Source organism: Saimiri boliviensis, chromosome 4 (assembly GCF_048565385.1).
Source record: "Saimiri boliviensis isolate mSaiBol1 chromosome 4, mSaiBol1.pri, whole genome shotgun sequence".
NCBI lineage: Eukaryota > Metazoa > Chordata > Mammalia > Primates > Cebidae > Saimiri > Saimiri boliviensis.
In genome coordinates, this window is record NC_133452.1 from 20,064,955 (window position 1) to 20,079,289 (window position 14,335).

The 14,335-nt window shown below is 49.9% G+C and overlaps 1 protein-coding gene across 1 annotated transcript; it reads left to right on the forward strand.

Moving 5' to 3' along the window:
* The first annotated feature begins 10,037 nt into the window (after positions 1 to 10,037).
* Positions 10,038 to 14,059, forward strand: LOC101037366 (UL16-binding protein 2-like). The gene is made up of 4 exons (XM_074397284.1): positions 10,038 to 10,122; positions 12,517 to 12,780; positions 13,002 to 13,283; positions 13,941 to 14,059. The coding sequence occupies exons 1-4, from the start codon at positions 10,038 to 10,040 to the stop codon at positions 14,048 to 14,050; spliced, it is 741 nt and encodes a 246-aa protein (XP_074253385.1). The 3' UTR covers positions 14,051 to 14,059.
* The last annotated feature ends 276 nt before the right edge of the window (positions 14,060 to 14,335 follow it).

The window sequence follows — 14,335 nt, forward strand, 5'->3', positions numbered from 1 at the left end:
TGGATCTAAGTGCCTTGAGGACCAGACACGTCAGTCACCCACCTGAAATCCCAGCACCTAGCACAGCGGCTGCCATACGATAGGGTTTAAGACACATGGGAGGAAGTCAATCATCAGACCACCCCAGGGCTACTAGATCTGACTCAGAAAGGAATCCCTATAATTTGGGGAACTGCACAAAGTTCTTCATTTCTGTTCTTTCCAGCATCAATCTCCATGGCTTCGCTCATCCATACTCCTTTCTCCTATTAAGATTGGCCGGTCAGGAGAAGAGTAGGAGCAGGAGCAGCCACACCTGGTCTCCTCCACCACCCACAGTGGGGTGCACCCTTGGTGGGACCCAGTGAGCGGGACATCCCCTGGGCCTTGGGGACCTGGAGCCTCCACAGCCCCACAGAGACCAGCAGGAGCTGTTCAGCCATTTGCAGAGACAGAAGAGAGTGCTTCACGGGCTGCATGGGGCTCTGGAGAAGCGGGGATTCCAGGACCCTCTTTCATGGGGCGTGAGATATTTAGGCAGGTTCATGTCTATGGAAGAGGCTGTCACTTTGGCTTTTCAATGCCTTCACCTCCTTGCCCCTCCAGACCAGAGGGGGCACTTTACTTGTTTTTATGGATTATTGTGTCAACCAAAACAAGAGCTCAGAATCACCCTCAAGATTTGAAACTTAAGGTTTGACAAAATGCACAACATTTTCATGGCACTTCTATTTTTAGGAAATTGTGTCTGAAGAAAACATTTTATTGTATGGCATTGCCCAAATTACTTCTGCAGAATGTTTAAAACTACACAATGTCATACAACCATGTGAAAAGTAACAACTCAACAGCAACAACTTTTTGGGCCAGGAGTGGTGGCTCATGCCTGTAATCCCAGAACTCTGGGAGGCCAGTGACAGAGGATGGCTTGAGGCTGGGAGTTGGAGATCAGCAGTGGCAACATGGTGAGAGCCCATCTGTACAGACAATTTCAGAAAACTGACCAAGTGTACTAGCATGTGGCTTTAGCTCCAGCACCTCAGGAGGCTAAGGTGGGAGGATCACTCGAGCCTGGGAGTTTGAGGTCACAGTGAGTCGTGGTGGTGCCACTGCAATCCAAACAGGAAGACAGAATGAGAGCCTGTCTCAAAGAAAACAACAGCAGCAGCAGAAGTAACAAAAAAATAATTTAAACCCCAATAAGCTAAGCTGACAGAAGAGTTGTAGGAACCAAATGACCAAATAATGCCATTTTTCACATTTGATGAATGAGAGGGCTTGCTGAGTGTTAGTATTCTCAGAAGCTTCTATCTAATGAAATCTAATTTACTCTGGTGAATCCACTCCCTAGTCCAGGTCCACTGAGGACAAGGTGGCTCCATGGGATTCACATGAGGGATTTCATTGGTGGAAACCGCGGGGAGAACCATTCAGCGGGACACAGTTCTGATGCCAAGTGCAGGAGGGAGGGACAGGAGGTGGGGCGGGCGCATCCTACACCACAGTGAATGGTGCTGGGGCCACTGGGCGCCACCTGCAGGAGAATGAGGTGGACCCTTCCTTCCAGCACACACAGAAACTAGCTCTAGGTGAATGGCAGATGTCCACCTAACACATGAGAATATGAGAATCTCAGAAGAAAATAGAGCAGTAAATTTTCGTGACCTGGATTTGGCAAAGGCTTCTTAAGTACTGTATGCCAATAGCACAAATGGCAAAATAAAAGGTTGTTTAATTTCATTTCATGCAAATGTAAAACTTTTGTATTTCAAAAAAAAAAACTCCATTTAGAAGTTAAAAAGCTTTAAAAATGGAGAAAATATTTGAAAATCATATATTTGGTAAGGGACTGGTATCCTGAATATATAAAGAATTCTTGCAACTCAACATTATTAAACAAACAAACAAACAAAAAAGAATTCAAATATATGCGAAGAATTTGAATACGTGTTTCTCCAAATGAAACTGGTATAAAACAGTGTGGCCACAAAAGAAGAGAAAATTTTAGGCATCGGTTTCAGGTGAGCAGCAAAAGGAATCTGTTGAAATATCTGCAGAGGCTCTGGCCTGATAAGACCCTATGAGAGTGTGGAGCAAGCCGGCTAAGAATGAGCGGACCCAACAAGGTCCTGGATTTGACCTCGGTTTCCCCTAGGACCTCATTATATGCTCATTAACATACTGAACACACAACCCAGAAGGTGGCAGCCCCAATCGCCCTTGCACCAGCCTCTCTCTGGAGCTCCCCTGCGCTCCCTTTACTTGAGTGTGCACTTTTCCTTTTGCAGTAAATCTCTGTCCTTTCTCTGTTTTCCTACTGCTCCTTGAATTCATTTCCCCAGGTGGTGTCAAGAGCCTGACACCGGCTGGGGTCGAGGTCGCATCAGCTTTTGGGGACCTCCCCTTGCCCACTGGCATCAGAAAAAGAATGCAAATGGCAGTGAGCCCAGGAAAAAGTGCTCAGTGTCCACAGCCCTCGGGAAATGCCAATTGCACCCTCAGGGGATGATTCACCCCTCTGGATGGCTGACCCCAAACACAGTGAGGGTGGAAGGGGTGGGGCCAGCGTTCCTACAGTGGAGAGCAGGAGATGGAGAATCCCTGGAGTGTGGGGGTGTTTGCCTGTCACCCTCTCCCCATTCTCATGGCTGGGGTGTCTCCCTGTTCTCTGGCCCTACGGGCTTCCTTCCTCTCCCTTTCTCCTGCCCTCTTTTCCAACCATGCCAGGGTTTTCTGAACCTCACAACGTTCAAGCTGCCGGGTCGGGAGAGGGCCGCCTAGCAGAGAAACCCGGAGCCCTGGACCTCAAGCAACGGGGTCGGGAGGCGACAATGGGAAGCCCCTGCAAGACCCTGGACACACAGGACCTAGTGTGACCTGGGCGCCCTCCCTCAGCAGCCCCAGGGCAAGGAGGATGGGGGTCCTCGCTGGGGCCACATTTTTGGATCCCTAGGGATTCCAGCGGGACAGTGACGTCTCCACACTGAGCCCGCGGCAAAGTCCCCACGAGGATGAAGAAGGAACCTGGCGCTCCTCACTCCACGAGGCCTCGCGTTTCCTAGAACCTCTTGATACAGGAACCGCCTGTTTTTTGCCGCGATTGCCGAGTCTTCCCAGGTCTTCCAAAGGCCGGTTTTTCCGCAGATTTTGCACCCGGAGGCCCGGGGACATCGGCCTGCAGCGGGGCATCCACTCCACCAGGGTCTCCACCGTGCAGGACCCGGTGGGAGCTGGGGGACAGCGGGCGCCCTGGGAGGAGCGCGCAGAGCCGGGAGAGACACGGTCAGGTGGAAAGTGAAACCCGCAGGAGCGAACTTTCCCCGAAAGTCATCCGTGTTTGAAAGCAGCGATCACCTGCAATATCCCTTCTATGACAACTTGGTTGAGTAAATATCTAGAACCAGTGCCCGCGGGCCCCTGTCTGGGTACCGCATCCGCAGACCCTTTTGGTCCACAACAGATCAGGGCGAGCCCTCCCGGTGACCGTCCCTAGGGCTCCCGGCGCCGCTCTTCCTTACTACTTCACCTCCATATATTGACAAGTTTCAGGATAAAAACCATAAAACTCATGTGTGCAAGGCTCCCCAACTCCTGCCTGCTCCACTGTCATTGGCCACGTGCCCAGGACAAAACTTTATTGGATTCTTCACATCTTTCCAGGGAGTCTTTGGGCCATTTCAAACGCATATGAATACATATTCTAAGTCTGACTTGGATATTTTTGACTCTTTTTTTTTTTGAGACATTTTAACAATATTGAGGCTTCCAATCCATTAACATGGAATATATTTCCATTTTTTAATAACTTCTTCAATATCTTACATCAATGTTTTATAGTTTTTGTTGCAGAGATCTTTCACTTCTTTTTTTTTTTTTTTTTTTTTTTTTAAGAGGAAGAAAGAGAAAGAGGAAGAGGGAGAGAGGATGGGGGTATTGCTTTATTGCCCGGGCTAGAATGCAGTCTAAATATGGGTATGCCTATAATTGTCCTTAATAATGGAGACATGAAAGAAAATGAGGGAAGAGAATAACAAACAAGGAGCCAACCAAGATTTCTTTTAAACTTCTAAGTTGATATGATGTGGTACTGATAAGAGTGTATATTTTGTATATTTAAAATGGAGAGTTCTATAAATGTTAATTACATTTACTTGTTCCAGATCTGAGTTCAAGTCCTGAATATCGTTGTTAATTTTCTGTCTCATTGATCTGTCTAATATTAATGTTGAAGTCTCCCACTATTATTATGTGGGAGTCTAAGTCTCTTTATAAGTCTTGTATGTCTGCGTATTCCTGTATTGGGTGCGTATATATTTAGGATCTTTAGCTCTTCTTGTTGTTGCATTGATCCTTTTATCATTATATAATGTCCTTCTTTGCTTCTTTTGATCTTTGTTGCTTAATTGTAACTTCTGCTTTTTATTTATTTATTTTAGCTCTCTGTTTGGTTGGTAAATCTTTCTCCATCCCTTGTTTGGAGTCTTTGTGTATCCTTGAATGTGAGATGGATCTGGATGTAGCATACTGATGGGTTTTAGTTTTTTATTCAAATTGCCTGTCTTTGGATTGGGGGATTTAGTCAATTTAAATTTAGAATTAATAATAATATATGTGAGTTTAATACTGCCATTAGCTGGCTATTTTTTCCATTAGTTGATGTAAATTCTTCATTATATTGATGCTCTTTTTGATAATTTTTTTAGAAAGGCTGATACTGTTTGTTCCTTTCATATGTGTAGTGGTTCTTTCAGAAGCTCTTGTAAAGCAGGCCTGGTGGTGATGAAATCTCTGAGTGCTTGCTTATTCACAAAAAACTCTATTTTTCCTTCACTTGTGAAGCTTAGTTTGGCTGGATGTGAAATTCTGGGTTGAAAGTTCTTTTCTTTAAGAATGTTGAATATTGGCCCCCACTCTCTTCTGGCTTGTAGGGTTTCTGCTGAGAGATCTGCTGTAAGTCTGATAGGCTTCCCTTTGTGGGTAACCTGACCTTTCTCTCTGGCTGCCCTTAGTATTTTCTCCTTCATTTCAACCCTGGTGAATCTGACGATTATGTGCCTTGGAGTTGCTCTTCTTGAGGAATATCTCTGTGGTGTTCTCTGTATTACCTGGAGTTGAATATTATCCTGCCTTACTAGGCTGGGAAAATTTTCCTGAATAATGTCCTGAAGCGTATTTTCCAGCTTGGATTCATTCTCTTCGTCACATTCAGGTACACCTATCAAGCATAGATTAGGTCTTTTCACATAGTCCCATATTTCTTGGAGACTTTGCTCGTTCCTTTTTATCCTTTTTTCTCTAATCTTGTCTTCTTGTTTTATTTCATTGAGTTGGTCTTCGACCTCTGATATCCTTTCTTCTGCTTGATCAATTCGGCTGTTAAAACTTGTGCATACTTCACGAAGTTCTCCTATTGTGTTTTTCAGCTCCATCAATTCACTTATATTCCTCTCTAAATTGTGTATTCTTGTTAACATTTCGTCGAATCTTTTTTCAAAGTTCTTAGTTGCTTTAGATTGGGTTAAAACAAGTTCTTTTAATTCACAGAAGTTTCTCATTATCCACATTTTGAAGCCTGCTTCTGTAATTGGAACACACTCGTTCTCCATCAAGCCTTGTTCCGTTGCTGATGAGGAACTGGGATCCCCGCTGAGGGAGAGGCGTTCTGATCTTGGGCATTCTCAGCCTTTTTTGGCCGTTTTCCTCCCTTCGTTATAAATTTATCCATCTGTGGTCTTTGTATTCACCGTCTCTGTAATTAGGTTTCTGAGTGGACGTCCAACTTACTGATTCTCAGCGCCGAAATCTGAGCAACCCACTGCACCGACCAAATCAGCGGCGTTAAGATTGATGGTGCTTTTCTGACTCTGCACCAAGAACCGTCGCTCCAAGGCGCCGGCAAAACCGCCTCGCCGGTCACAAGAGTCGCGCTGGCGACCCGTGGGGCTCCTCCGCTGGGAATCTCCTGGTGCGTGAGCAACAAGAATTCATGTGAAGGCGTGGCGTCCTCTCATTCTTTGCGCTTTCAGTGGGAGCTACAATCCCAAGCTGCTAGTGATCAGCCATTTTGGATCTCTCTCTCCGGATATTTTTGACTCTTGATGAGCCCTGTCACCCTGTCCTTCAGGAAGCCTGTACCAGTTTCCCTCCCTCTACAGTGGATGTTTCACCATCCTCTGCCCAAGCTGGGTCTTCACAGTCACAGACAAGAGTGTAGCCAGCATTGCCATCCCGTGACATGAGACGCTTTAAAGGTGAATTAAATTGCACAGCAATCCTGTGCCTGGAAATCCTTCCACACAAATGAATTGAAATTCATGCAGGCACAGTTTCTGCAGCATTTCGTTTCTGTAAAAGTAACTGACTGGAGACCATTTGGATCTTCATCCATAGACACTGGTTACCTTTGTTGTGACGCAATCATTCCATGCAATGTTGGGCTGAGATAAAAAGGGAAAGAATCTGTTTGTGCAGATCTGGGAAGATCTTCAAAGTGTGTTATTTTGAGATAGACTCTGCATGCAGCAGAGTGCCTAGGGGCTTATATTTGTTTTAAAAAAAAGAAACCAGCATTGACACGTACACACATCTCAACTGTTGGTAACAAAAACAGTGTTTCCATAACTTATTGCTGGTCTGTTTATCCGTTTCAGAGAAAATAAATACAGTTGAAAAGCCATGGTGGCGGGAATTGGTCATCACTGGCCCAGATGCTACACTGCCCTACACATCGTCCCAACGGAGGTTGCTGGAGGAACAGCATGTGGAATGCAGTCACTTTTCAGAGAGGAAACTAAAGTCAAACTGGCCCATGGGTTTTACAGGGACCTCTGCCTCTTCACCCAATCTTCACCTGGTCAGGCAGTGAGGCTGGAGGGGCTGGGATGATGTTGGGAGGGCAGTGAAGATGTGGGGCCAATGGTGGAGCATGGTGAACATGGTGAGCACACATCCCACAGTGTCAGGGGAGGAGCTGCTGTGATGCTGGGAGCACTGGGAAGGCAAGGAGCCTGGGCACAGCACTCACTGCTCCTCCTATCTGCGACAGGATTGGAGTGGGTGATGAGAAAAGTTTCCCAAGTAGAACAGTTCCCAAGCCTGGCAGAATGACTTGCCTGGTTGCCCTCACAGCCAAGACCCACTCAGCCCCTGGATTGATCTAGGGCAGGGCATGGCAAAGTCAAGATTGGGAATACTACTGAGGCTTCTGCCAGAGCACAGAAAACAGCAACCAGAGGAAGGCTCAGCAGGAGGCTCAGTCTACCCTGCCCCGCCCCACACTCTACCACATTGAGGGGGAAGAAGTCTTGAGCCCAGGAGGCTGAGGTTTCAGTGACCCATGATCATGCCACTGCACTCCAGACTGGTGACAGAACAAGACTCTGTCACACACAGGCTCACGCGCACAAATTAAACTGTGTAAGTAGTTGTCACACAGGGAGATTCCAATGCCCTCACTGTCTATTCAGATCTCAGGGAGCAGGAGGGTGCTCTGTATTATGGGAAGATGAGGGACACACACGGGAGGGGGTATTTGTGCCCCACTTGAAGGATGGCTGGCCCTTTGCCCAAGGGCACAAACCAGCAGAATGCAGTAGCAGTTGAGAACCACCATGAACTTTCACTTGGACCTGCTCTGCTGAGCCCTCTGCGCCATCCCTGGACCTGGACGAGGGTGGCTGCTGAACTGGGAGCTCAGGGCCGATCTCTCTGAGGAGCTTTCTAAACCAGCAAGTGTCTCCCAGGTTGAGATTTTAGGGTCAAGGTCCTTAAAGTTGGCCTCGAGTTTAATGAGCAGAGTCTTTTGGCCAATCTGCATTGGGCGGAGCAGGAGTAAGACATCAATTTTTAAGATAATTTCGCAGTGGCTCAAGCCTGTAATCCCAGCACTTTGGGAGGCCGAGGCGGGTGGATCACGAGGTCGAGAGATCAAGACCGTCCTGGTCAACATGGTGAAACCCCGTCTCTACTAAAAATACAAAAAATTAGCTGGGCATGGTGGCACATGCCTGTAATCCCAGCTACTCAGGAGGCTGAGGCAGGAGAATTGCCTGAACCCAGGAGGCGGAGGTTGCGGTGAGCCGAGATCGCGCCATTGCACTCCAGCCTGGGTAACAAGAGCGAAACTCCGTCTCAAAAATAATAATAATAATAAAATAAAATAAAAAAAAATAAAATAAAAATAATTTTCAAAGCTGTTTAATTTTGGTAAAAACATAGGACATAAAATTCCCATCTTGATTAATTGCTTAGTGTACAATATGTTGATTTAAACCTCTGAAACCCTGCCTGGTATTTCTGTAATAAAACCTAGCCCAGTCCTGGTATGGTGGATCATGCCTGTAATCCCAGCACTTTGGGAAGCTGAGGCAGGTGGATCTCCTGAGGTCAGGAGTTTGAGACTAGGACATTCTCAAAGACCTCACACTTCTAGCAGACAGGCAAAGGAATGTCTGAGCAATTTTCACACAGGGAGATCCAGATGTGCTCACTGTGGATCCAGGTCTCAGGGAGCAGAAGGGTGCTCTTTCTTGTGGGAAAATGAGAGATACACATGGGAGGGGTATTCGTGCCTGGCTTTGAAGGAAGGATGCCTGACCCTTGCCCAGGGGGAACAGGCCAAAAGCAAGCACTGGCAGTTGGGAACCACCAGGAACCATGGGGGCGGTTGAACCTGCTCTGCTGAGCCCCCTGGACCTTCCCTAGACCTGGTGGGGGTGATGGTGGGGGCGCTGTTCTGAGGGGAGCTCAGGGCCAATCTCTCTGATGAGCTTTCTAAATCAGCAAGGTGTCCCACAGGTTGTGATTTTAGAGACAAGGTCCTCAATGATGTCCTTGATTTTAATGAGCAGAGTCTTTTTGCCGATCAAATTGCGCAGATCTGAGCAACACATACATTCTTAAGATAATTTTTAGAGCTGTTTAATTTTGGTTAAAATGCAGAACATAAAATTTACCATCTTAACCAGTGTTTAGTTTACAACATGTTGTCTGAAGCCTCTGGAATCCTGGTGCTTCTGGAATAAAATCTAGCCCCGGGCCAGGCAGGGTGGCTCACCCCTGTCATCCCAGAACTTTGGGAGGCTGAGACGGGCTCATCACTTGAGCCCAGGAGTCCGAAATCAGCTTGGGGAACATAATGAAATTCGGTCTCCACTAAAATACACAAATTAGCCGGGCTTGGTGGCGCGCATCTGTGGTCCCAGCTACTCCGGAGGCTGAGGTAAGAGAATCACTTGAATTAGAAGGCTGAGGTTGCAGTGAATGAGATTGCGCGGATGCACTCCAGCCTGGGCGGCAGAGCGAGACTGTCACGAAGAAACAAACCTACAAACCTACCCGGGCTATAACCACGTCCACCGGGGATCTGGGGAGCGGCCGCGGGGATGGGAACTGGCCTGGGGCTGCGCGCCGGGCAGGGAGCGGGTCACTCCGCAGCGCAGGGAGAGGGAAGGCGGGTGTCGCCGGTCTAGGCGAGGACAGGAGACTCCGACGCCGCTGAACACTGCTGTGCATTTTCTTCACCTTTGTGTATATCAGTGTCCACACTGGGTTAATAAGAAAATGAAAAATATAAAAGTCATAGAAGGGAGCCCGTAATGACAAGCCTGTGGCCGGGGAGGGCAGCCAGAACGGAGCGCGGAGGCGCGGGGCCCGGGCAGGCAGCCAAAAGGGAGCCCCAGCCGCGCCGCAGGCCCACGGAAGGAAACGGAAATGTGTTCCGCTCCCCTCAGGGGAGCGCCGAGGGGCCAGGCCCGGGTGAGCGTAGACGACTGTGCTGAGCTCTAGGGCGTAGACATCTGAATGACAAAAGGGCTTAAGGGAGTGTGTCTCCTCCCAGGGGCGGGGAAGAAGGGGTGCCAGACCTGCTTGTGTTTCACGCTGCATTCCCCGGCAATTCCTGTCCGCCAGCAAGGCCGGGGTAATAGGTCCGCTGGGTCCCCACTCTCCGGCCCCCTGAACTTTCGGTCCAGTGAGACAGCCGGTGACGTAGACCCCCAGGGTGATTCACCTGCCAGGCTCCCCATCAAGTCACTAGGCTTCAGCGCTCCCGGTCGCCGATGGCAGCGGCCGCCAGCCCCGCGTTGCTCCAGTGCCTCCCGCTTCTGCTCCAGCTGTCAGGCTGGTCCCGGGCAGAGAGGATCGGTGAGTTCTGGGATGGAGCCTAAGCGGGGCGGGGATCAAACCTGGGGGCTGTGGACGGCAGCGAGTTTCAGAGCAGGTGAGGCTTCTGGAAGGACCGGCGCGCGCGATGTCCCCGGACTGCGCCCCAGCTCAGTTCTGCTCCGTGGCTCATTCTTGCCCGGTCCACTCCCCACTGCTGCTTTTTTTCCCGCCTCCAGGAGCAGGGCAGAGAGGAGGATGGAAAGGAACCTCGGGAGGGTGGAGGGGCGAGAGAGCTGCAGAGAGCGAGGTGGGGCGGAAATTTCTTGTGCGGTCCGGCAGTCCCACCCGCCCTCGGGAAGCAGAAACCAGAGCCCCCGAACCCGAGCTGGGGTCAGGACAGGGATGAAGGGGGTTCCACAGAGACAGGATCACAGACACCCCCACCAGCCACAGGCCTGCCTGCTCTCACCCGCTCTCCACCACACGAACCCTCCAGCACCCCCAGGGCTCTCTGTCCTTGAATTTTCCCCTGCACAGTCCTGCAGACACTCACTTGCACCCAGGGTCTCAGCAGACACTTCCCACCTCTCCCATCGCCACCGAGTGCCACCACCCAGATCACATCCCCTCACTCCCCACCTCACCCAGCTGGTCACCCCAGAGGTCTCCCCATCCATGAAGGGGCCCTCACCACCTCCTACACCACTTGGCGCCTTCTACCTCCTGCCTGAGAACACACCCCAGCAAACACAGCCCAAGCTCCCCAGGGAACCTGTGCATGGGGGATGGGAAGCGCCATTTCTTCCAGGACGACCCTGGGAACTCTGGTGAGTAGAGATGCCCACTTCCCCTCTGGGGCCCTGACCGACCTGTTCTTCCTACTGGGGAGCCAGCATCATAGAGAATAGTCACTGTGCAGACAGAGGTCAGGAAACCCTTTCTAGAAAGGGAGGAAGGATGCCCTGTGGTCTTTGCAGACTTTGGGGCCTCCGTTTCTGTATCTAGTCGTGTCCCTTTGTAGAGCTGTGATGATTACATGAGGCAGTCATGGAAGGAAGCCTGTAATGGTAGGCTCCTGTCCCCCGCTGGCAGCCAGCCAGTAATGCCAGTGAGCGGGCCCGGGGGTAAGTGCATTTGCCCTTCACAGCAAATTCTAGTTGGCCATAAATACCTCTGGAGAGGTCACAAAGAATTGTTCCACTTGCTGCAGGGTTAAAGGGTCCTTCCCTCACTGGGAACCGGTGTCTTATAGTAATGGGTTCAGGGTCTGAGAACTGGCTTAATTCTGAAAACTGGGCAAAGGAACCTTGTTCTTGATGGACTGGCTACTGTCAGCCTCCTGGTCATCCATCATTTGCTTTATCTTTTTTTGTTTTAGTTATTTACATCCAGCAGTATCTGAGTTGGGTTTCCATCTCTTTTGGATCTTGAACCCCTTTGTTCTATGAGCCATGGGCATAGCTTTGTACAGCTGAGGTCCCCAGCTGACATTGGGACTTCTCTAATCATTTCCATCATGGCACCCTCCGTCATCCTGACAGTTGACAGCCTCCACCTGGAATCTGTTATTTCAGGATTTCTTACCCCATTACTCCTGGGAGCCCATTTCAGGAACAGCATCTCCTACCCCCAACCCTGGCCTTCAGCAACAGGCATCCCTGAGCTTCCTCCCATTCTGGTGCCTTCTCATGGGGCCTTCTTTATATGCTGGGTAAACAGGAGTCCTCCAGGCTCCCTGTGAGCACAGTGGGTGGACATTGTTCCGGATTTTCACACTCAGACCCCTCTGGCATGGGCACTTCTCTGAACCTGTGATCCCTGCCTCTACTACCTGCCTTAGATTTTCAGATTTTCTGTTTCTTGCTCTGTGGACCATCCCTTTGTCCCAGGTTTCAGGAAGGTATCCTCGTAGCAGCAGGGCACCATCACCAGTGGCTTTGCCAACATGTTAAATCCTGTGACCATAACATTTGACTATGCTTTATCCAAGTGGGTTCCATCCTCACTCCATCTCACCATGCACTCGCATCTTCAGGGGCAGCCCCCACTCCCTCCCACTCCCTCCCACTCCCTGCAGGCCACTTGGGCTACTGGTAAAGATCCTCTGCCATCCAGGCCCTTCCTCCTCTAGCAGGCCTGGCACCTCTCTAGCAAAGTCTAGCAAAGTCATGTGTTGACAATGTGGACAGAGGGGCAAGGGGACATGTCTCTGGACATGTGGCTTCTCAGCAGGCAGAGACCTCCTCCTCCTCCTACTTGTCCTCATGCAAGGGGGAGCACTCTTAAACTTGCGAACACCACAGTTCTGGAGGGGACACTCCTTGCTGGACCAGCCCAGACCTCCAGAGGTGTACTCTTACTGTCACAGTATGGAGGAGGGCTATCTTGGGGTCTTTTTCTGCCCACCCTACCCACACACATCTTTCTTCACAGACCCTCACTCTCTTTGCTATGATGTGACCATCACCCCTAAGTTCAGACCTGGACCACGGTGGTGTGTGGTTCAAGGCCAGTTGGATCAAAAGACTTTCCTTCACTATGACTGTGGCAACAAGACAGTCACACCGGTCAGTCTCCTGGGGAAGAAAATAAATGCCACAAAGTCCTGGAAAGAACAGAACCCAGTACTGAGAGAGCTGGTGGACATGCTCACAGAGCAACTGCTTGGCATTCAGCTGGAGAATTATACACCCAGGGGTAAGTTTAAGACGGCCCAGGACAGGAGGGAGCAGATACAGGGGTAGGTTGGAGACATTTATAGTTTTCATGAAAAATACAAATGGGAAGGTTATCTCGCCCCACAAGAGGTCTAGAGGCAAGGCCAGGATGTGGCAGAGAGAGTAAGGCCTGGAAATTGTAAGGGGAACAGGATGGGGGCTCAAAATGCGTCAAGAGCTGATCTCTCTCTGTGGGGGCAGAACCCCTCACCCTGCAGGCCAGGATGTCTTGTGAGCAGAAAGCCGAAGGACGCAGCAGTGGATCTTGGCAGTTCAGCTTCGATGGACAGATCTTCCTCCTCTTTGACTCAGAGAACAGAATGTGGACAACGGTTCATCCTGGAGCCAGAAAAATGAAAGAAAAGTGGGAGAACGACAAGGATATGACCTCGTCCTTCCATTACTTCTCAACGGGTGACTGTACAAGATGGCTTGAGGACTTCCTGATGAGCATGGACAGAACCCTGGAGCAGAGCACAGGAGGTAACGAAAGAAAAGAAACGGGGATCTGCAATTAGGTCAGAAATGGTGATCTCGAGAAATTAGTCCTTGAGTTCAGCTTCAATGATCCCAGTTTACACATTTATGTTAAAATGACCCCCTCGTGGGGGGCTCCTCCAGGGGGCACCTGTGCTCTCCCATCCTCCTCTCCCTTGTCCCTCCTGACTCCTCTCCTCACTGCACCTGCTTCTGCTCCCCACACTGTGGATTTCTCACCAGCCTCCAATCTGTAACTATCACTGTGTTTCCACCTTTCCTCTTAATGTTCCCTCCTGCTAGGAGCACTTTTCATTTTCTTTCGTCTACCTTGGTCTGTATCTGGAAATCCATCAAAACCACCTCCAATACCAGCCCCAACACCCTCCTCTCCCCCATCCTGGGGCGTCACCTCCTCTTCCCCCACTGCAGGAGTGGGGGCTGTGCTGTCACCTTGCTTCCCTCAGCAGCTGTGTGAGCTCCCTGAGGACAGGGATGCCCCCTCTCCCTTCCTAACCCAGGACCTGTCACAGTGCCTGCCCAACAGCAGAGGGGGACACAATCTTTGCCTTGCAGGATGACCTGGGACAGCAGGAGCTGAGGAGGGGTCCCCTAAGATTTGGGGCCTGGACAAGGGTTGTCACTCTTGTGTTTCCATTTCAGCACCACTCACCATGGCCCCAGGCACTGCCCAACCCAAAGCCATGGCCACTACCCTCAGTCCCTGGAGCCTCTTCATCATCCTCCTCTGCTTCATCCTACCTGGCATCTGAGGATAGTCCACTGTGAAGGGAGGAGAAACTGGAACAGGCTTCCTGAAGGACAGCATGACAGGGCTCCATCAAGAGTCAAAAGTATCCAAGTCTGAATTAAGAATACATATTGGAATGGCATAAAGACTCCCTGGAAAGATGAGAATCCAATAAAGTTTCGTTCCAGGCGTGTGGCCAATGAGAGTGGACACAGGCAGGGGCGGGGGAGCCTTTCACACATGACTTTTCATGGTTTTGATCCTGAAACAGGTGAACATACGGAGATGAAGAAATAAGGAAGAGTGG

What these genes read in the sequence shown, in the direction of transcription:
- LOC101037366 (XM_074397284.1), top strand. Translation starts at nt 10,038, where the DNA reads ATGGCAGCGGCCGCCAGCCCCGCGTTGCTCCAGTGCCTCCCGCTTCTG. An exon ending in GTCCCGGGCAGAGAGGATCG is followed by an intron (nt 10,123 to 12,516) that starts GTGAGTTCTGGG and finishes CTTTCTTCACAG; the next exon opens with ACCCTCACTCTCTTTGCTAT. An exon ending in CCTGGAGCAGAGCACAGGAG is followed by an intron (nt 13,284 to 13,940) that starts GTAACGAAAGAA and finishes TTTCCATTTCAG; the next exon opens with CACCACTCACCATGGCCCCA.